Raw genomic sequence first — 20,321 nt, forward strand, 5'->3', positions numbered from 1 at the left:
GGCGGGGCCCGAGGGTCCCGGCGAGCGCCGGAGCGGGGTCGCCGCCGGAGGTAGGGGGAGGTGGGTCCTGATGAGGGGCTTGAGAAGCCGGGGTCCGGGGTGGGGAGGGGGCCGCCTCTCCGCAGCCCTCCCGCGCTCGCCCACGCGGGGGCCACGGTGCCCGGGCCGCGCCCCGCCCCCTCGCGGTGCTGGTGGAGGCAGCGGGTGACGCGGCCCCTTTAAATCCGGGCCGCCCCGCCCTGCGTTGCCGACTCCGCGGCGGCCCCGGATCCAGGCCGGGCCGCGGCTCTCGCCGCCCAGCCCAGCCCAGCCCAGCCCTGCCCAGCCCTGCCCAGCCCGGCTCGGCCCCGCCGCCCCGCCGCCCCGCCGCCCCGCCGAGGCCGCCCGCGCCGCCTGCCCCGCGCCCCCGCCCGGCCCCGGGCCCCCAGCTCCTCCCCGCCCCGGGGCCGGGGCCCCCGCCGCCTCCCGGTCCCCGCGCCCCGGCCCCGCTTCCCCGGGCCATGCGGCCTCGGCCCCGCCGGCGCCCGCCGCGCACCCGAGGAGATGAGGCTCCGCAATGGCACCTTCCTGACGCTGCTGCTCTTCTGCCTGTGCGCCTTCCTCTCGCTCTCCTGGTACGCGGCGCTCGGCGGCCAGAAAGGTGAGCGCGCCCCTCCCCCGGCCCCGCGCCGCGTCCACACCTGGGCTCACCTGGGCGCCGGCGGCCGGAGCGGGGTCCGGCCCGTGGCCGCGGGAGGCGGCCGGAAGCCGACGCAGGCGCCCCTTCCCCGCCCGGGCGCGCGGGGGACGCCCCTCCCATCCTCGCCCCCACTTGTTTGCTGCCGGAATAGCGACGTTCTCCTCTGGCCTGGGCCGGGCCGCGCCGAGCCGTCAGCGGGGGCCCAGTGGGACGCTCGGGACCCCGGGACCCGCCTGCGGGACGACGGTCGCGCGCGACGCTGGGGCTGGGCTCTCCCGCTGCTCAGCTGGGGGACCTTGAGTTTACACAAGGTCAAGAGATGGCTGTGGCCAGGTGGTCCCCAGGGGTCCCTTCTCCAGGCACCTGGAGAGGAGCAGGTACAGCGTCCCTGAAACGGGTGTGTGGGGGCAGCCACGTCCAGGCAGCACTCCCCAGCCCACCCAGCTCTCCACCCCCAGCCCACTGTGGCGGACTGCTCCCTGCGCCCCCGCAGCCCTCCTCCAGGACATCTGGCCCCAGGATTCCTCTGCCAGGACCTGGGTGCTGGAGAAGCCTTCCTCTGACGAGCCTCATGAGGAGCCAGCGCAGCCCCGGCTCCCGGATAACTTATTTTGTGTGGTCCCGTCAAACTCCACCCCCCACCTGAAGTTTGGGTAGGCTGGCCAGTCCACCACCAAAGCCCTCTGAGCTTGGTCAGCACACTTGGGGCAGGGGTGGGGGCAGGCCACAGCCCTGGCTGGAGTTGCTTGGGGTTGGTTGGGATGGCTGGGGCTGAGTGGGGCCCTGGTGGAGGGTGAGGAGGCCCTCACAGGCCTTGTCCACCCGGCCTACATGTAGCATAAGAGCCTCCGGGAAGAGCTGCTTCCTTCCTGCCTCCTGGCCTTCCTGCAGGAGGTCCAAGCAGGATCAGGCTGAGGCCAGCTGACCCTCTGCCTCCCTCCTACCTCCTGCTTCCCTTATCCCCAACCCCATGCTAAATGGAGCTGGAGGAGGAAAGACTGAGGAGGGATCTGGAATCTTCTGGACCCTCCAAGCCCCAACAGCCCCCACCTGTCTCCTGCCTGACCAGCCCAGCCTGCTGCAGTCTACCAACCTGTTTGGGTTGGGGTCTTAGGGCTCCAGAGGCCCTGAGGGGAGATCCCTAGGGCTTGGCACAGGAAGTGCATGGCTGGGCCAGAGTTCTCTGTGGGTCTGTAAGTAGGGTGTGTCACCTGGGCAGAGTTCTCTGGATGTGGGTGTGTCACCAGGAGGATGGCATTTTGGACTTTTGGGAGAGTAGCCCCGTAAGCAGACGGGCATGGAGGCCAAGGTGGGGCTAGATCTAATGGGCTATGGCACGCCAGTCTGCTTGTGGGTGGGTGATGAGCCCTTGCACCCTGTCCTCAGCCACGCCACTGTGGTTCGGCCTCGTACAACAGTCACGTGCCCTCAGCCTGACATCAAGAGTTGCAGTGCAGGGACCCCCACCACAACCCCTTCTTTGGGAGCCTGGCTGGCCACAGGGAACTGATCTCCAGGAGCAGCAGAGGGAGGGTGGGTACCAGAGGCTCCAGCTGGGAGCCTCGGAGGCTCCCTGTCTCTGAGGGGGGTCATCCAGGAGGCTGGCACTCCAAGGGCCTGGGGAGTAGAAGAGCACCCCCGCCAAAGAGGCGCGGGGCTTGGTTGCAGGGGTCCTCACAGAAGCCTAAGAGCCTGTGAGTCATGGCGAGGGGGTGGCATGGCACTTCCTTGTCAAGAGCTATCAGTGTTTTAGGAGACCCCAGTAAGGTCAGGTCTCTGGAGGCCTCCTGAAAAGCCTGAATCTGGGCTCTTAGGCAAACCTTTCTCATTTGTGCATGTAGACAAATGTGTGTGGGAAAGCCAGACTGAGCCAGTCTGAGGCCAGACTTGACCACAGCTTCCAGCCGCAGTGGGTGTGGGGTCTAGGCTAGGGTCGGTGCAGGCACCAGTACTTAGGGGAAGGGCAGAGGAATTCAGATCTGTAAGAAAGGTGGGCTGGGAGCCAAAGAGGAAGCAGACAGCAGGAGCAGGTGGCTTCCCGGAAGCCCAGGGCCAAGGACCAGAAAGGACATAGAGGCCTTGGCAAGCTGGACCCAGGACCCAGGACCCAGGTTTGGGGCCCACTTTCATATCCAGCCTTAACCAGACCTGTGCAACAGCCCCACTAGTGCTCCGACTGTAGCCCTCAGCCAAGCACCTGCTGAAGACCCATCCCCATCCCCAGAGAGAACAGCAGACTGTGGGGCCGGCCAGCCTCCACCCTCCCCCACAGCCCAGCAGCCTGGAGTCCAGCAAACACAGTTGTGGGGTGGTGGTAAGGTCTGGAGAGGAAAGGAACACCTGCCCCTCTCTGAACCCCCACCCTGCCTACAGGTTCACCCCATACCTTCACTGGACCGGGCACCTGCCTGGACCCCTCTGAGCCCCTTTCCCCTTCCTTAGGTACCTGGCACATGGTCTGTGCCCAGCTTGGCTCTGTGAGTCTGTTTTTTCAATCAAGAGGGAACCAGGGAGATGACTGTAGTCCGTGGGCCTCAGGTGTCCTGATTACTCTGCCTGCCTTCGGGTGGGGGGAGTGGTGAGAGAGGTGCCACGATCGGGGCCACAGCCCAGTCCTTCTCCAGGGCCAGCTGCACCTGGGCCAGGCCCTCCACCCTCCTTCCCTGGGCTAGGAAGGTAGAGAGGGAAGGAGAGGTCAAAGTGCCCTCAGCCCTTGCTGCCAGGAACTTCTTTCCTGCCCTCCCAGAGGCCAGGGGCTCCCTAGGCTTTTGCCCCTCCCATCCCTTGAGCTGTGCATCCCCCCCAGCCTGTTCAGCACGTCAGCCACCCAGACCAAAAAGGTTGTGGGGATGCCAGGATGGCTTGGCGGAGCCCTGGCACATAAGGCTGAGCCCACTGGAAGGCAGGCACAGAGCTTGAGTTTCTGGCTTTGACAGGCAAGGACAGAGGGGACCCAGGACCAGAGAAGTCAAGGACAGTGGTCAGGCCAGGGACCTTGCAGGCAGGGTGGGAGTGGGGGTGGGCTGCCGAGGAACAGGGCCTGCAGTGTTGAGGGAAGTGACATTAGAGTTGGTGTGGGCAGGGAGCCAGGGCCTATCACCTCCTGGTAAACAGAGGAAGCTCCGGCCCTGGGTTGCGGGAGGCCCCTAGGAACGGCGGCCATGGTAGGAAGCCAGCTGTGCTCAGGCCTCGGTGGCCAAGGGAGACTCAGGTGCTCACTCCTGCCCACCTGGCTTGTTGCCCAGGCAGGTGCAGGTTAAACAGAGCTCAGCCTACATAACAGAGAAGGCCAGGGTGGGGCCGCAGTCAGAGAGGAGTGGGGCCTCCAGCCTCCCCCATGAAACAGAGCAGCCCTGAACTCCCTCCTGGGGGCCTCGGCACCTCCAGTCTCTGTTCCCTGTGGGGCGGCCCCAACTCTGGGCCGGGGTGGGAGAGTGTTTGTTGGGGTGGCTGGCTCCTGTTCAAGGGGTCAGGTTTCCAGGGTAACCTGGCCACTGAACCCAGCAGCACAGAGCCTCACAGATCTTGTAACCCAACTCTCCCCTCCCTCCCCCTGCAGGGCTGTCCCTGTGGGGCCAGCAGAAGAGTATGGAGTGTCTCAGGGAGGGTTTACTTGGCTCACCTCCCCACCCCTCCCCAACCCCCCACCTCCTCCTCTTCCTCTTCCTCTAGGATTTAGCACTTAGACCTCTGCCCCTGCAGCTTAAGGGGGAATGTAATCCTGAAATGACAGAACTTTGCCTTGGTCATGACCTTTGGTGGCAGCACTATCCCAGGGCATTCTGAGGGCTGGGACCCCACCAGGGAATCAGGGAACAGAAGAGCTGCCTTGAGATGAGAGGGGAGTTCCGGAAGGTTTTCTAGCCTTAAAAACTAGACTTTGAAACAGCCTTGAAGGCTATGTGGGTTTTCATTAGACCCAGAAGAGAAAGGGGGCTCCCAGGCAGAAGAGACAGCCCCCGCAAAGCCAGCAGTTGTCTGGGATGGCAAATAGAGCAGAAGCAAGATTAGAAGGGTCCTTAAGTGCACAGCCCCGTGTGACCCAGCTGCATAGGCTGCAGGGGAGGGGATGTTGTTTGTCTCCTTGCTCACTGGTTCCTGCCAGACCAGAGGAGCCAGGTGCCCGGCACCCTGGGGATCCCTGAGCACTGTCAGGAAGCCCTACCTTGGTGCTGCTCCTGGCCTGCCTGCACCCCTAATGCCCACAGCTGGGGCGCGTCTGGAGGTTCTAACACCAGTCCTCCTGGGATGGTGCACAGACCCTTCCAGGAGGCGCTTGCATACAGGTCTCTGGAGGAGCAGGTCTGCAAGCAGAGCCATGTTCCCTCTCTACTGCTGACTCACACTGAATGACCAGGGACTAGTTGCTCAGTTTCATCTGCTCATCAGAGCACTGGGAGGCCATAACCACAGCAGCCAGCCCGTGAGACCAAAAATCCGGAGCAGAATAGGCACTGGGGCCCAGTCCTACTTGGAGGACAGGATGAGAGCCTCCAGAGAGGGTTATTCCCAGAGGGCCCTCTGTGAACATGGGTGGGGAGCAAAGGGTAGAGGCTGAAAGCAGGGAGCTAAGAACCCTCTTGAGCAAGGGCTGGGTCCTGCCCTGGTTGGGACCTTGGGTATCCAACCTCCTGGGAGGAGCAGAAACAGCAGAAAGAAGCAAGAGGGGTCTTTGGAAGCCACTGGGTAAAGATTCAGTCTAAGGATTCCCCCACTTGGGGCGGGAAGTGATCCTGTAGCCCTCCCCCAGAAGTCTTCTCAAAGGTGAACAGGATAGGGGGAGAGTTACCCCTTCCCCCGGGTGTCACTGTGACTTTAGACTGACCCTATGTACACTACCCACCTCTCACCACCACCCCCACACCCTTAGCTGGCATGTGGGCAGGCACAAGAACAGATGTAGATAGGCTATCGCACAGATGGGCACAAGAATGTGCTGCTGGCACACTCAAGGGACAGTAGGGCAATGCTCGGCTGCCCCCTGGTGACAGCGTGCGAACCAACCACCCGCAGGCGATGTGGTGGACGTGTACCAGCGGGAGTTCCTGGCGCTGCGTGACCGGCTGCATGCGGCCGAGCAGGAGAGCCTCAAGCGCTCCAAGGAGCTCAACCTGGTGCTGGACGAGATCAAGAGGGCCGTGTCGGAGAGGCAGGCGCTGCGAGAGGGGGAGGGCAATCGCACCTGGGGCCGCCTAACTGGTGAGCGCCGGCGCCGCGCCCGGGGCAGGGAAGGCGGGGCCGACGGCCGGCCGCCCGCTCTGACGCGTCCCTTCCTGGGCCCCCACCCCAGAGGATCCCAGACTGAAGCCGTGGAACGTCTCCCACAAGCACGTGCTGCACCTGCCCACCGTCTTCCACCACCTGCCGCACCTGCTGGCCAAGGAAAGCAGCCTGCAGCCCGCCGTGCGTGTGGGCCAGGGCCGCACCGGAGGTAGGGGCGCGGCCCGGCGGGGGCGGGGGCGGGGGCGGGCCCGGCGTCCTGCAGTACGCGCTCTCCCCCCCCACCCCCGCAGTGTCGGTAGTGATGGGCATCCCCAGTGTGCGGCGCGAGGTGCACTCGTACCTGACAGACACGCTGCACTCGCTCATCTCGGAGCTGAGCCCGCAGGAGAAGGAGGACTCGGTCATCGTGGTGCTGATCGCCGAGGCGAGTGGCCTGGGGCGCGGGGGCTGGAGGGGGTGGGGAGAGGTCAGAGCCTGCAGAGAACCGCGGAACAAAAATAGCAAGAAAGAGAAAGGACAACAGAGTAGCATTCTGGAGGGGGAAGAAACTTCAAAGTTCAGTTGTCAGTTTCATTCACAAATTTAAGACAAGTTAGAGAGAAAGTCCCATTCAGCGTCCCCTGGTGGAAACGCCAGTTACCTGGGCCACCCCACCCCAGGGCCCGCAGTGCACGGGGTCCTCTGGAGCCCGCACCCATCCCCTCAGCCCCTTCTTCCAGGCCGAATGGGGGTGACAGCCAGGCTTAGGGAGGGCACTTGGTCTCCCCACAGACTGACCCACAGTATACCTCGGTGGTGACAGAGAACATCAAAGCCTTGTGAGTACTGGCGCACACACAACCCAAAGCTGGTGGGGCAGGGGCTTCGCTAGTGGGGCAGGCAAGTGCCGGTTCCTCCTATGTGATGCTGCTTTCCCAGTGTGGGAGAGGGTGCTTCCCATCTTTGCTGAAAATGGGTGGGTGCGTAGAGGCAGCCCAGCTTTCTGGAGCGTCTGTGCCTCAGCAGGGTGGGCACAGTGTTGTGTGATAGCTGCCCCGAGGGCCTTACCAAAGGGACAGGCTCTGTCTAGCTCAGCCCTGCCCCAGCTGCAGTGCCAGGAGGCTGCACACCCACTGGCCTTCCCCGTTCCCAGGTTCCCCACGGAGATCCATTCCGGGCTCCTGGAGGTCATCTCCCCTGACCCCCACTTCTACCCTGACTTCTCCCGCCTCCGAGAGTCCTTTGGGGACCCCAAGGAGAGAGTCAGGTAGGAGCACCACACCCGACCAGGTGCCTCCCTCCGCAACCTGCCCACCAGAGTGGAGAACCTGGTTGGCTGGTGCCTGAGTGGCAGGCATTTCCTTGCAGTACCTCCATGTCTCCACCGGAGGACCCCCGCATGGGGTTGGGGTGGGAGGCCGACCCAATCCGTGGCCTCTGTGGTAGCCACACTGGAGGTGGAAGGGTCCGAGCCCATGAGCCCCTGCCCCTGGTCCACAGGTGGAGGACCAAACAGAACCTCGATTACTGCTTCCTCATGATGTACGCACAGTCCAAAGGCATCTACTACGTGCAGGTCAGCACTGAGACCTTGCCTTGCCCCCCAGAGACCTGGACCCTGGCTGGGGCTGGTGGTAAGCCCCGCCCTACCACGCCCCTGTGCCCATGCTGAGTCCAGGCCCCCTTCTACCCCACACTGTGCAGCTGGAGGACGACATTGTAGCCAGGCCCAACTACCTGAGCACCATGAAGACCTTCGCTCTCCAGCAGCCCTCGGAGGACTGGATGATCCTGGAGTTCTCCCAGCTGGGCTTCATTGGTACGCCACCCCCCACCCCACCACCCAGCACCCCACGCCCCTGACCTGACCGGGGCTCCTCAGTCCAGCTGCCCTTGGCTTCCAGATGTCAGGGCTCACCACCTCCTTCTGTACCCTTGTGTCTGCACCTGCCTGCAGCTGGCTGTAGGGCTTGCACTGGGAGCCTCCCTGGTGACCCCAGCCCGGGCCCCCAGAGATTAAGAAGCAGTAGGCCCACCCAGCACCCTTTCCCACCCCCAGGAAAGATGTTTAAGTCGTTGGACCTGAGCCTGATTGTGGAATTCATCCTCATGTTCTACCGGGACAAGCCCATTGACTGGCTCCTGGACCATATTCTGTGGGTGAAGGTCTGCAACCCCGAGAAGGATGCGGTGAGCCTGGGCTGCACAAAGGGTGGGGGGGCACGCAGCCTCCAGCATGGACCATGTCAGTGTCCATGTGGCACCTGACATAAGGGGACAGCAGAGCAGCCTAGCTGAGCCCTAGGCTGTCACAATCTCTCTGCAGAAGCACTGTGACCGGCAGAAGGCCAACCTGCGGATCCGCTTCAAGCCTTCCCTCTTCCAGCACGTGGGCACGCACTCCTCGCTGGCGGGCAAGATTCAGAAACTGAAGGTGGGCTATACTATCCTTGGGCTTGCCTGGGTGTGGGCAGAGCTGGGGCTGCGGTGGGGTGCCGGGGGTGCGGAGTGGACAGCGCAAGTCTGGGGGGGCCCTCTCCAGCTCTGCTGTATCTCCTTGGCCACAGGACAAGGACTTTGGGAAGCAGGCACTGAGGAAGGAGCATGTGAACCCACCGGCCGAGGTGAGCACAAGCCTCAAGACATACCAGCACTTCACCCTGGAGAAGGCCTACCTACGTGAGGATTTCTTCTGGGCCTTTACGCCTGCCGCAGGGGACTTCATCCGCTTCCGCTTCTTCCAACCGCTGCGCCTTGAGCGGTCAGTGCCGGCACCCCCTAGGGTCCACCTTGGGGGAGGGGCAGGGTGGCCACCAGGATAGAAGCCTCACCACCAATTTCTGGACCTGCACATGCCCTCTTTGACCCCCAGCAAATCACTTAACCTCACTGTCCTTATCTGAAGAATAGGCTTCATGATGGTAGGTACTTTGTAAACACTAAGTCAGGTGGTGCCCACAGTTAACTGTGTGATGTCGGCCAGCACTCCCGTCCCCTTGCACACCCCCTGAGCCCTACCCAGCCTCCCCAGGGCCTACCTGCTACACTCCTGGCCCAGGTGTGGCTTCTCCTCTGCTAGACAGTGCCAGGGCAGTGCCCCAGCCCTGCAGCAGCTCACCGGCCTGTCTGGCCGCAGGTTCTTCTTCCGCAGTGGAAACATTGAGCACCCAGAGGACAAGCTCTTCAACACCTCTGTGGAGGTGCTGCCCTTTGACGTAAGTGTAGCAGGGCGCGGGTGTGTAGGAAGGCCTGCCCCTCCCCCAGCCACGGCTTCAGCGCTCTGTTTTGTCCCCAGAACCCCCAGTCAGACAAGGAGGCCCTGCAGGAGGGCCGCTCAGCCACCCTGCGGTACCCTCGGAGCCCTGATGGCTACCTCCAGATAGGTGAGTGGGGGGCAGGCAGGTGGACATGAGGAGTGGAGGCAGGGCGAGCAGAGGTCTGGGGGCAGTGGCTCAGTGCTGCCCTCCCTTCCTCAGGCTCCTTCTATAAGGGTGTGGCAGAGGGCGAGGTGGACCCTGCCTTTGGCCCCCTGGAAGCACTGCGCCTCTCCATCCAGACAGACTCCCCAGTGTGGGTCATTCTGAGCGAGGTAAGCCAGGATGGGGAGGGGGGGGCGTCCAGGAACCCTTCCCAGTAGCCAGATGGTGGCTCAGCTCTGAGGCCTCTGCTGACCCCAAGCCCTGCTCTTTTAGATCTTCCTGAAAAAGGCCGACTAAGTGGAGGGCTTCTGAGAGTGCACTTTGGCTGGCCCTGAAGCCCCCTGGGATACCTGGGATGTCGTCGCTGCTGCCCCCGGAGGGCCAGCCCAAGGGCTCCTGCCCGGCACCCCGCTCCGCAGGCCTGGGATCGCCGCTGGCCCGGAGGCCCCAGGAGCTGGTGCTGCCCCCAACCCCCCCGCCCGGCCGCGGGAGGAGGCAGGCGCCCCCCACACTGTGCCTGAGGCCGGCCCTTGCGGCCCTGGAACCATTCACATCCCTGGCAGGCTTGAGCTATCAAGCCAGGCCTTTTTAGAAGAGCTTTTTTCCTGGGCGCCCACTGTCTCTGGCGCGAACACTGGAATGCATATACTACTTTATGTGCTGTGTTTTTTATTCTTGGATACATTTGATTTTTTCACGTAAGTCCACATATACTTCTATAAGAGTGTGACTTGTAATAAAGGGTTAATGAAGTCCATGCCTCCAGCATAAGTGTTGGGAGAGAGTAAGTGTGAGAGAGCTGTGGCTGCAGGCGGAGGCCAGGAGCGAGGCAGGAGCCAGGCAGTGCCACCCATGCCCGCCGCCACGTCCGCCCTCCACACAGCTCTGCATCACCTTGTCCTCATTTACCAGAAGGCCCAGGCCGCCGGGTGGGTGACTCGAAGGTGCAGGCGGTGTGGAATCTGAGGTGGGGCACCCAAAGCTGCCTCTGCTTACTGAGGACCGCCCCCCCAAACACGCCCCCCCAGCTCCTATCATCGTGCCCCAACTGCCTGCTTCAGCCTTCGCCTCCCACACCCAAGGCATCCCCGACCTCCTGCTTTGTGAGTCCGGGGCCCTGCCCTGCCCTGCCCTCATCGGAGGTCGCCAACCCTCTGCAGCGCCCGGAGGGGCTCTGACACATTTTAGGATTTCCCGCCCACCCTGGGACCTGCCCGAGAGTGGCTGCCCTGCCTGGAAAGCTCCTCTCCTCTGCCGACTTGGCTAAAAAAAATCACCTCCTCTGGGACGCTCTGTCCAGCCAGCAGGCCTTGCCCATGTCTGGGCCCCCAAGGCAGCCAGACGCTTCCCAAGAGTGCCTGTCCCAACTACACTGACGGCACTGGTCGTTACCCCCACGGCACATTACACCGTGCTGAACGCCAGGGACCGAGCGCTGACCCAAAAACGTCCCTGATGCCAGCTGTGAAAGACAGGGACGAGGAAGGGGGCAGCTGGAAGACAGTGAGGAGGCAGGCCTCAGAGGTGGGGACAGGCGACGAGCTGCTGGGCGCAGGGAGGGGCCGCGGGCGAGCCCCGCGGAAAGGGCGGCGGCGGGCCGGCGTGTGTCCCCAGGGCCCGAGAGGCCCCTCTCCCGCAGCCCCGCCCCCGGGAGGCCCATTGCCGGGAAGCCCAGCAGCCCGCCGCGGCCCAGGGCTGCGCGGTCCCTCCGACCCAGACTGCGCACGGGGTTCGGTCACCGGCACTTTAATAGGGGACTGGGATAGGACGAGCACCCTCCCCTGTCCTCTTGGAAGCTCCGGCTCTTCTCCGGTTCCTCCGACCCGGCGTCCTCCGTCTCAGGCCCTGGGCAGCAGCGTCCCGAGCCGTCCGAGGAGCGCGGCGCGCAGCGCGCGGGGGAGGAAGTGGACGAGCAGGCCGAGCGCCGCCAGCGCCATCAGCAGCCAGAGCGCGCGCGCGCTCGCGTACAGCGGGGTCAGTCTGCGGGGGGCGCTCAGCGGGGGCGGGGCGGACGGCGGCGGCCCGCCCCCAGCCCCAGCCCCAGCCCCCAGCCCCCCGGGCCCCGCCAGGCCCGCCCCGGCCAGACCCCGCCCCCCCGCCAGGCCCGGGCCCCGCGCCACCTGCCTGGATCCCAGGCAGGGTCCTCACCTTTGCTGCGCCGAGCGCGCGTAGCCCTGGAAGTAGCGGAGGCGCGCGAAAAGGTAGACCAACCCGCACAGGGCCGCCGTGCCTGCGAGAGGGCCGGGGCGGCCACGTGAGCCGCCTGGCGCGCGGCCCGGGGCCCCGGGGTGTGTGCGCGTCTGTCCCGAGCCCAGACCTTCGTGGAAGAAGACGCCGGCGACCCAGAGCGCGGCGAGGAACAGTGGGAAGTACTCGCTGCAGTTCACTCTGCGGTGGGAACGGGCGGTGTGAGGGCGCCGGCGGGGACCGGGCTGGGGCCCCGCCGCTGCCCGGCCCCGCGCCCTCCGCCTCCTGGTCCCCCTCCCCGCCCGCGCGCTCCCCCTCGCCCTCCTCTCCCCCTCCCCGCCCGCGCGCTCCCCTCCCCCTCCCCCTCCCCCTCCCCGCCCGCCTCACTGGGCTCGGTAGACGCGCTCGAACTCCGGCGGCCCCGTGGTAAGCGGCGGCGACACGCGGAAGGCTCTGCGCGCCGAGATCACCTGCAGGGAGAAATAGGCTGGGGGCGAGGATGGGCGGGAGTCAGGTCCGCCGCCCCGGAGGCCCGCGCCGTCCGTCTAGGTCCCACCTTTTCTCCTCTCTCTCTGCGTGCTGACCTGTCACGACTCCCCTTTAAGCCCTCCTGGAACATAAGTGAAGTCCAACCTGAGGGGACCTCCGGCCCCCACCCCTTGTTTCTGGGCTTTTGGTATCCAAGATGCTCAAGGGGAAGGGCAGGGGGCCGGCCCGGATGCCGGAGGCGCTGTTCCCCCACCCCCACGCCCCCTCCCCACCCAGGGGGAGGAGGAGTGTCGCGGGTACACCTGGACTTGGGAGGGGCCTGCAAGCTCTGGACTTTGCTCCTAAACCCTTTGACTTTGACTTGCAAAACACAGGCAAATGACCACCTCCCACTCTAGATAGACACCTAGACTTTGAGGGTCCCATCATCAGGGCTGGAGGGCAGAGTTGGCTTCATCCTTCCAGATGCAAGAGAGCACACACCCTGGGGGTTACAGTTCCTGGTCCCCACCTGCGGAGCCTAGTGTGTGTGTGGGGGGGGTGTTGATCCTACTTCAGGCCAGGATCACTGTGCCTCCAAACTGGCATGGACTCCTGCCTTAGTTTCTCTGTTCAGGTGTTTGGGACCCCCACCTAAATCTGACAGACATCCTCTCCCCTACCCCAGGGCAGTTGCTGCTGGGACTCTTCTACTCCAACCCTGGGGGCCTGTGGGGCTCTGTCTCCCTCCATTCCAGTTTGGGTGGATGTGGAGAGTGGGCTAAACCCAGAGGATCTAAGTGCACAGGTGCCCTTCTCTTGGCCTCAGGCCAGGCCTTGAACATACACACACAAACACACACACACACACACACACAGCCCCAATGCTAGTTGTCTTCCAGCAAGTCCAGGGGCCCTGGGGCTCTTGATGCCAGGCCCTCTGAAGACCTGTCTACTCCCGAGTGCGCTGTGGAACAGTGCATCAGTGTAGGACCTAGAGGGGGCCCTGTGGCTACTGAGGAGGGGCTAAGAGCCAAGCGTGCTAGCCTAGCAGATCAAGTCAGCCTCTGTGCTCTGGCCCCCCCCCACCGAAGGGCCCCTTCCCAGGCTGTGCCTTGTCCTAGCCCAGACAGTGTGGAGTGACGGTGCCCCAAGGGGCAAGAATATCCAGCCTGAGAATGTGTCCTCTAGGGACAGTCCATAAGGATAACATCCGGGCACCTTTGTGGAGTAGGTAGGGCAGGGCACAGGTTCCAACCCTGTCCAGCTCCATGTGATCCCAGCATAGAGAGGATGCCTTTGAAGAGGGCAGAGCTGGGTCCTGCTGGGATTCCCAGAAAGAGGATAGTGGGAGAGGGCTGCCCTGGGCCCCATGGCTGCCCCACCGGCAGGTCAGCCTTTCATTCTGGCGCCTCCCATCACAGAATCAATAGCCTAAGGCCTTGGATGCCCCACCCGCTCCGGAAGCCCCTGCCCTCCTTCCAGTGTTCTTTATGCCACCCCCTTGCTCACACAAGGCATGCCTCTCTCAGTTGTTCCTCAGGACCCTTTTTCTATTTGGCTGGCTATCGCCTCAGTCAGGCACCCCTCTCAGCCCTGGTCCTGGCCCAGGGTTTCACGGCTCACCCCACAGACCTCCCTCCAGGGCTTTCCCTGGCCCTGAGGATGGTGCCAGCTTCTCAGCCTTCACTGGGGCCAGAAAAGCTCCAGCCCCAGCAGTCTGGGCGAGTCCACCCCTCCCCGGTCCTGGGCCCCCCAGCACCTCCCCAGGGCCCCTCCCCCACCTCCCAAACAGGAGCTAGTTCACCTTGCAGCAGGACTCCCAGGAGAGTGACAGTGGCCAGAAGGGCCACCTCATCCTTCATGGTGCTGGCGGCTCTGTGGGCCCAGGCTGGTGTGTGAGAGACAGCTGCGGAGCTCTTATCAGCCCTGGGCTGCTCACTTGAGAGGCTGGCCCAGGAGAGGAAGGCTGGGCCCTCTCCTGCCCCTACTGGAGGAGCTGAGGAAGGGGTGTGACCAGGGCCAGGGAGAGCCCAGGAGCCTGAGCAGGCTGGCTGGGCGGAAACCAGGGCTGGACGGAGCTGTGGGCTAGGGACAACCGGCCACTTCCTCCCAGTCATTCTTTGTGTCTTCAAGATTTTATTTATTTGTTTGTTTATTTATCTGAGAGGGTGAGCAGGGGGAGGAGCAGAAGGAGAGGGACAAGCACTCTGCTCTGAGAGTGGAGCCTGATGCTGGGCTCGATCCCAAGACCCTGGGATCATGACCTGAGCCAACACCAGAGTCAGACACTGACCAGACCGAGCCACCCAGGTGCCCCCTGCTGGGTCATTCTTGCCTCTTCTGTGCCTTGTCCAGTGCTCACCAGTGCTCGCCGAGCCAAGCATCCGCACTGCAGCCTTGGGGAAGCCTGGCTCCCATGTCGGCCCAGTGTCTCCAGGCCCACGCCCTCAGCACGTCCCAGGTGGCTCTCCAGACTTCCTCATGTCCTGGGTTTGTTCTCAGGAAACCAGAGGCTCCTCCTTGAGCCCTCTACACCCCCACCCACGGTTACCACCTCCCACGGATCATCAAGTCCTGTTCATTCTCAAATCCACCCCCAGTGTACCTTCCAAGCCCTGCCTTGCCCCAGTCATCTCTCATCTGGGCACAGGTTAAGGGATTCTAGAAGGTTCCCAGCCCCCCCACACACACACCCCAGACACACCCACTTACCTGTGTCCCCACTCCCCAAGCAGGCTGTTATGTAACATGTAACTCCGATGCAGGGCAGTCCAAGCATGCAGACCACGTGGGCGCACAGCCAAGTCCCTGCTCCCCTCAGGAAACCCAATGCCTGCCAGCCTCACAGCTGCCTGGGCTCCCAGCACACGGGCCATCCTGAAGCGGCCTTGCTGGCCTGGCAGGGTAGGTCAGCCTGTTGAGGATCATGGAACCCATCCTCTCCCAGGGCCCCGACCACAGAACCATCACCTACTGTTTCTGCCTGCCCAGCATCCCTTCTTCCAGAGGTCTTCCCATTCTCAGATCCTGTGGTGTGGACAGAGCTGTTTCCCCGCCTCCTGGGCCTGACGGATGGGCATAGGACACAGGACGACTGTGAGCCACGGCTAACTCAAGATGCTGAGGTGCCGTTCTGGAAACTTAGAATACCAGGAAAGGGAACTCAGGGTGGGGAGAGGGTTCCTGAGGGCCATTTATGGCCACTGGCCACCCTGAGGAACATCGAGCCTACGTGAGGCTTGGAGGAGAGAGCAGCTGATGTCCTGGAGCCCTGGGGCCACCTGGCCTGGAACAGCCCTCCAGCCAGGCAGCCTTGGCATTTTGTAAGACGGCCACTTCTCCTTTCGGCTCAGGCTGGGGGGAGGTAGGTTTTGGTCAGCAGTGGCAGAGAGCACAGGCCACAGACAAGCGCGGGCCAGGCTGCGGGAGGGACAGAGCAGCTGGATCTTGGGGGCAACTGCCCTGCAATTGGTCTTGGGCCACTGTGATGCCCGGTCACTCCTGAGGGGGAGGGGTGTCTGCATGTCAGTGTTATGTGACCTCTGGACCTCCTTCCTTGCTGTCCCCAAGCCTGGGTCCCAGCCTGAGAGCTTTGTAAGCTCCTGGGCTCCCCCAAGAGCTCCTTTGGCCCGCCTGTGGCCTGGCCAGGGCCCAACAAGTGGTCTCCATTATGGTTCCCAGGGATGGTGCCAGCCTGTCCATGTGAACCGTGCGTGTCTGCGGGCACTCGCAGCGAGTGTCTCTTGGGGCCTGTGTGCTTGCCAGCGTGTCGGCACTCCTGTGTGTGTGTCTGTGGGTCTCCACACATTTCAGGAGCTCCTCTAGGCCAAACTCTTGTTTCCTCTGAGGCCTAAACAGCCTCCTTTCCAAGCCAGTCCCCTGCCCCAGCAACAGGAAGCTGAGGCCTGGCACCAGCAGCTTCTGAGGAAGTCCTTGGGCGGATGTCCAGGGTGAACTGGGGTCTCCACCCCTGGAGCTCTCCCCAGACCATTGGGCCTGCACGTCCCTCCCTCTGCCCTTGGCCAGCCTCTCCCACCTGTGGCCTCTCCAGGCCTGGCCCACCGACCCACCCTCCTGGGCAGCCCTGAGGCACTAACATCCTGGAGGAAATGGAAAGAGCCCTCCCTGAGCCCCTGCTTGCTAGATGAGCCACTTTGACCCTGGAGCATTCCCTCTGCACTACAGCCCCTACGACGCCCAGAGGAATCTTCTGGAAGCTGAGCTCGCCAAGGATCTCCGAGGAGTGGAAGAGCCCGCAGAACCATTATTTGAGAAGAAACCACAACTTGAAAACAATAGACCATGATAAGCAGTGCCCAACTCAGTCGCTAAAATACATTTTTAAAAAGTAATAAAAGCAGCAGAGAGGAGGGGTGCAGTGCACCTGGCTGATGCAGCCAATGGAGCCTATGAGTCTTAATCCCAGGGTCGTGAGTTCAAGCCCCACACTGAGTGTAGAGGTTACTTAAACAAAAAACTTAAAAAGCGGGGGGGGGGGGGGGGGGGGGGGAGTGCACGTGGGTGGCTCAGCAGTTAAGCGTCTGCCTTTGTCTCAGCCTTTGTCTCAGGTCGTGATCCCAGGATCCTGGGATGGAGTCCCGCATCAGGCTCCCCACGGGTAGTCTGCTTTTCCCTCTGCTTATGTCTCTGTGTCTCTCATGAATAAATAAAATCTTAAAAAAAAAAAAAAAGTTGTAGGGCAGCCTGGGTGGCTCAGTGGTTTGGTGCCGCCTTCACCCCAGGGCATGATCCTGGGGACCTAGGATCGAGTCCCGCACTGCGCTCCCTGCATGGAGCCAGCTTCTCCCTCTGCCTGTGTCTCTGCCTCTCTCTCTCTCTCTCTCTTTCTCTCTCTCTCTCTCTCTTTCTCTCTCTCTCTCTCTTTCATGAATAAATAAATAAAATCTTAAAAAAAAAAAAAAAAAAGTTGTGGGCAGCCCAGGTGGCTCGGTGGTTTAGCTCTGCCTTCAGCCGCGGGGTGTGAAACACAGGATCGAGTCCCACGTCGAGCTTCTTGCATGGAGCCTGCTTCCTCCTCTGCCTCTCTGTGTCTCTTATGAATAAATAAGTAAAATCTTTATTTAAAAATTAAGTAAAGATAAATTTTTAAAAGTTGTTTTGTGCATAGTACAAAGAATGTTTGTGTATACTTGACCCTAGCATGTTATAGAACAATGATGTAATGGTTAAAATCAGGACAGTAACATTGATCCAGGGCTATTAATCTCTAGACCTTATCCAAATTGTCCAACAATGTCCTTTGACTGGTCCAGGATCCAATCGAGGATCATGTGTTCGTAGCCTCCCCCAGTCTGGGACAACTGTACGGTGCCGCATTCTGTCCTTGCTTTTCACAATCTCAACACTGCTGAGGACCACCAGTTGTTCTTCTGTAGAATGGCCTTCAGTTTGGTTTGTCTGATGTTTTCCCATGGTTAGACTGAGGTTAGACTCCATTTTAGCAAGAATGCCACAGAAGTGATATGTCCCCTTACATTAGAAGGGGCATGAATTGGGGCAGCCTGGGTGGCTCAGTGGTTTAGCACCGCCTTCAGCCCAGGGCCTGATCCTGGAGACCTGGGATCAAGTCCCATGTCAGGCCTCCTGCATGGAGCCTGGGTCTCTGCCTCTCTCTCTGGGTCTCTCATGAATAAATAAATAAAATCTTTTTTAAAAATAAAAAAAAATTAAAAAGAAGGGGCATGAATCCCACAGGTCACCACCATGAGCTTTCTACACTAAGAAGTAAAGATGGATGACAATGGAGCATCTTGCTCCTGACTTCCTGCCCAACCTGCCCCCAGCCGACACTCCACCAGCAGAGTCCCTCCCTGACTCATGCATCTGAGCTTGGTCTTCCTCAACCTGACACCCTCCAGGCACTGGGTCCCCTCAGCCAACCCTGCACCCAGGGACTCCTGAGACCCCCCCCTCCGGATGCCTTGTCACTCTGTTTTCCTTGTTGGGTTTTCTACCTTTCTGTTCTTCCAAGAGGGCCTGCAATGAGATGCCTGTGCTCCACCTGGTCCCCAGCCTCGGTGTCGTGTGGGTGCTCAAAGAAATGTACCCACGAATGAGCAAACAAACAGCCTTTAGCTCCCTCTCCTTCAAGGGAACTGATAGTGAGAAGACAGTGACCTTAGTAAATAGGACAGATTCCTTTAGGGGAGGTTGGGGCAGGAAGTACTTGCCATAGGGTTGCAAGGTTTCTACAAAGACAGCTGGCCTCTGATGCAGTCAGTGGGTTCTGGGTCTGAGAACTGAGGTAGGTTTGGAAACGGCCAAGGGATCATGAGTTTACACTGGCTCCTGTAACTTGGCTTTCTGCTTATCCATTCTTGATCTCCTTTGGTGACACCTGTTAAGCAGTGGACTCCCGTTGGCTGCGCATCTCTCTGGTCGGTGGGTACCCTGATTTCTGTAAGCCATCACTCTAGACCCTGCCACTCCGATCTTGCCAAGTAGTCATTGATACCTGGCTTCTGACAGGTGTGTGCTGTGCTCTATTATTCCTGTCTCTTATCACCTCCACTGTTTCACAAGCACCCAATTCCATCATGGCATCCCTTTCTCTCTCTCTTTAAATATTTTATTTATTTATTTATTTATTTGAGACAGAGAAGGAGAAAGCACAAGCAGGAAGGAGGGTCAGAGGGAGAGGGAAAAGCAGACTCCCTGCTTAACAGGAAGCCTGACTCAGGGCTCCATCCCAGGACTCCAGCATCATGACCTGAGCTGAAGGCAGACAGTTAACCAACTGAGCCACCCAGGGGCTCCTATCATGGTGTCTCTTATCACTCATCCCACACTACAGCAGCCATGGAGGGGAGGTAACAAACCCAAGTGTGTTCTGGGCCTCCCCAAGAGAGTCCTAGCCAAGCTCCATTTCACAGTGAATTAGCCAGGCCTGTGACCCCTGGGTCATTTCCTTGGTTCCTAGATGTATCATTGGACAGTCGTGTTAGGCGGTTGGCACTGTGCAAAAGAGTTTGCACAACACAGCTGTCACTGCTGTCCTTGCAGGGTTGGCCTCTGCCTGACAGCAGCTAACTCAGATTTCAGGAGCGTTCCCACCATTAACTGATAAGAATGGCTCAACTGTGCCTAACCTGTTTGAATTTATGGGGGAACATCTGCTCTCCTTTAGGGAGTGGTTCATGCTAGGCAGTACCTCTGTAACCAGCCTCCCAATAAAAACCTGGGGTGCTGAGTGTCTGTTGAGCATTTCTGGTTGGCCACATAGGCCATCATATCATATTGCTGGAGGAATGAAGCATCTCTTGTGTGATTTCACTGACAGGGGCTCTTGGAAGTGTGTCTGCTTCCCCAGTCTTCACTCCATATGCCTTCTCCCCTTTGCTGATTTTTCCCTGTACCCACTGGCTGGGATCCAGCATGGCCTACTACTAAGTGCCAGGAGCACCCCTATCTGAGTTCTGGGAGTTCTCCCAGCACATCATGGGACTTGGGCTGCTCTTGGGGACCCTCTGACACAGGCAGATTCACACTTCGGCTCCTTGACCTTTAGAGTAAGAGGTATTGGGAGAGGGAAAAAGTCAAGTGGATCTCCTGAAACTGTTACCCAGTCACCAAGAGAGTATTGAAGAATGATATTGCCTCTGGAAAGAGAGACAGAGATTCGTGCCACACACTGAAAGCTTTAAATGTTGGAGGGTGGCGGTTCCACCACATCCCCAGGTAGTTCACCAGGCTGGCTCCTGCAGAAAGCAGAGGAGCCCAGGCCTGAGTGGAGCAGCTGTGCCAGATGGGAAATAGTTATTGGAGCATGTTAATACAGGCTCCAGGGACACCGGGATGGCTCAGTGGTTGAGCGTCTGCCTTGGGCTCAGGGCGTGATCCCAGGGTCCTGGGATTGAGTCCTGCATGAGACTCCCCGCGGGGAGATTTCTTCTTCCTCTTTAAAATCTTTTTTAAGATTTTATTTATGTATTCATGAGAGACACAGAGAGAGAAGCAGAGACATAGACAGAGGGAGAAGCAGGCAGCCATTCCAAAAATGAAGCAAACCTTGACTATAGGGCCATGGGACACCGCAGCACCAAGTGTGTCTATAGCCAGAGCAGCTTGTCACCTCGGCTGGTTCTGTGGGACCCAACAGGTCACAACAGAGGGCCATCACACGAAGGAAGAGATGCTTGGTATTGGCTGAGGGGGTCCCTGGGCACATGGCAGCTCTCCCTCTGGCACTGCCCAAAACTGGCCTGGGGAGGGACCCCCTTTGACCAGAGGCCAGTGCCTTCGGAGTCTTTACAGTGGCTTTCAATACACAGAAGCTCTCTCTCTCTCTCTCTCTTTTTTTTTTTTTAGATTTTATTTATTTATTCATGAGAGAGAGAGAGAGA

The 20,321-nt window shown here is 60.7% G+C and overlaps 2 protein-coding genes across 9 annotated transcripts; one reads left to right on the plus strand and one right to left on the minus strand.

Moving 5' to 3' along the window:
• The first annotated feature begins 318 nt into the window (after positions 1 to 318).
• MGAT4B (alpha-1,3-mannosyl-glycoprotein 4-beta-N-acetylglucosaminyltransferase B) lies at positions 319 to 10,053 on the plus strand. 3 transcript variants are annotated; one of them, XM_025446763.3, is made up of 15 exons: positions 319 to 640; positions 5,693 to 5,878; positions 5,970 to 6,110; positions 6,193 to 6,326; positions 6,674 to 6,720; positions 7,035 to 7,148; positions 7,382 to 7,457; positions 7,586 to 7,700; positions 7,941 to 8,071; positions 8,208 to 8,315; positions 8,449 to 8,642; positions 9,018 to 9,096; positions 9,177 to 9,264; positions 9,358 to 9,470; positions 9,574 to 10,053. In XM_025446763.3, exons 1-15 carry the CDS (start codon positions 544 to 546, stop codon positions 9,595 to 9,597), a joined length of 1,647 nt encoding a protein of 548 aa, XP_025302548.1. In that variant the 5' UTR covers positions 319 to 543; the 3' UTR covers positions 9,598 to 10,053. The 3 variants fall into 3 exon arrangements, with proteins under 3 accessions (XP_025302548.1, XP_048972436.1, XP_048972435.1); XM_049116478.1 differs by lacking the exon at positions 319 to 640 and adding an exon at positions 984 to 1,056; XM_049116479.1 differs by lacking the exon at positions 7,035 to 7,148 and having other exon boundaries at positions 426 to 640.
• On the minus strand, positions 6,242 to 15,249 carry LTC4S (leukotriene C4 synthase). 6 transcript variants are annotated; one of them, XM_035696730.2, is made up of 5 exons: positions 14,933 to 15,249; positions 13,763 to 14,854; positions 11,875 to 11,957; positions 11,449 to 11,688; positions 11,031 to 11,280 (listed from the first exon to the last, which is right to left on the minus strand). In XM_035696730.2, exons 2-5 carry the CDS (start codon positions 13,811 to 13,813, stop codon positions 11,139 to 11,141), a joined length of 516 nt encoding a protein of 171 aa, XP_035552623.1. In that variant the 5' UTR covers positions 13,814 to 14,854; positions 14,933 to 15,249; the 3' UTR covers positions 11,031 to 11,138. The 6 variants fall into 6 exon arrangements, with proteins under 6 accessions (XP_035552624.1, XP_035552625.2, XP_035552623.1 ...); XM_049116482.1 differs by having other exon boundaries at positions 11,875 to 11,974; positions 14,933 to 15,247; XM_025446773.3 differs by lacking the exon at positions 14,933 to 15,249 and having other exon boundaries at positions 11,449 to 11,530; positions 11,618 to 11,688; positions 11,875 to 11,974; positions 13,763 to 13,993.
• Between the last annotated feature and the right edge of the window lie 5,072 nt (positions 15,250 to 20,321).

Source organism: Canis lupus, chromosome 11 (genome assembly GCF_003254725.2).
Source record: "Canis lupus dingo isolate Sandy chromosome 11, ASM325472v2, whole genome shotgun sequence".
Classification (NCBI taxonomy): Eukaryota; Metazoa; Chordata; class Mammalia; order Carnivora; family Canidae; genus Canis; species Canis lupus.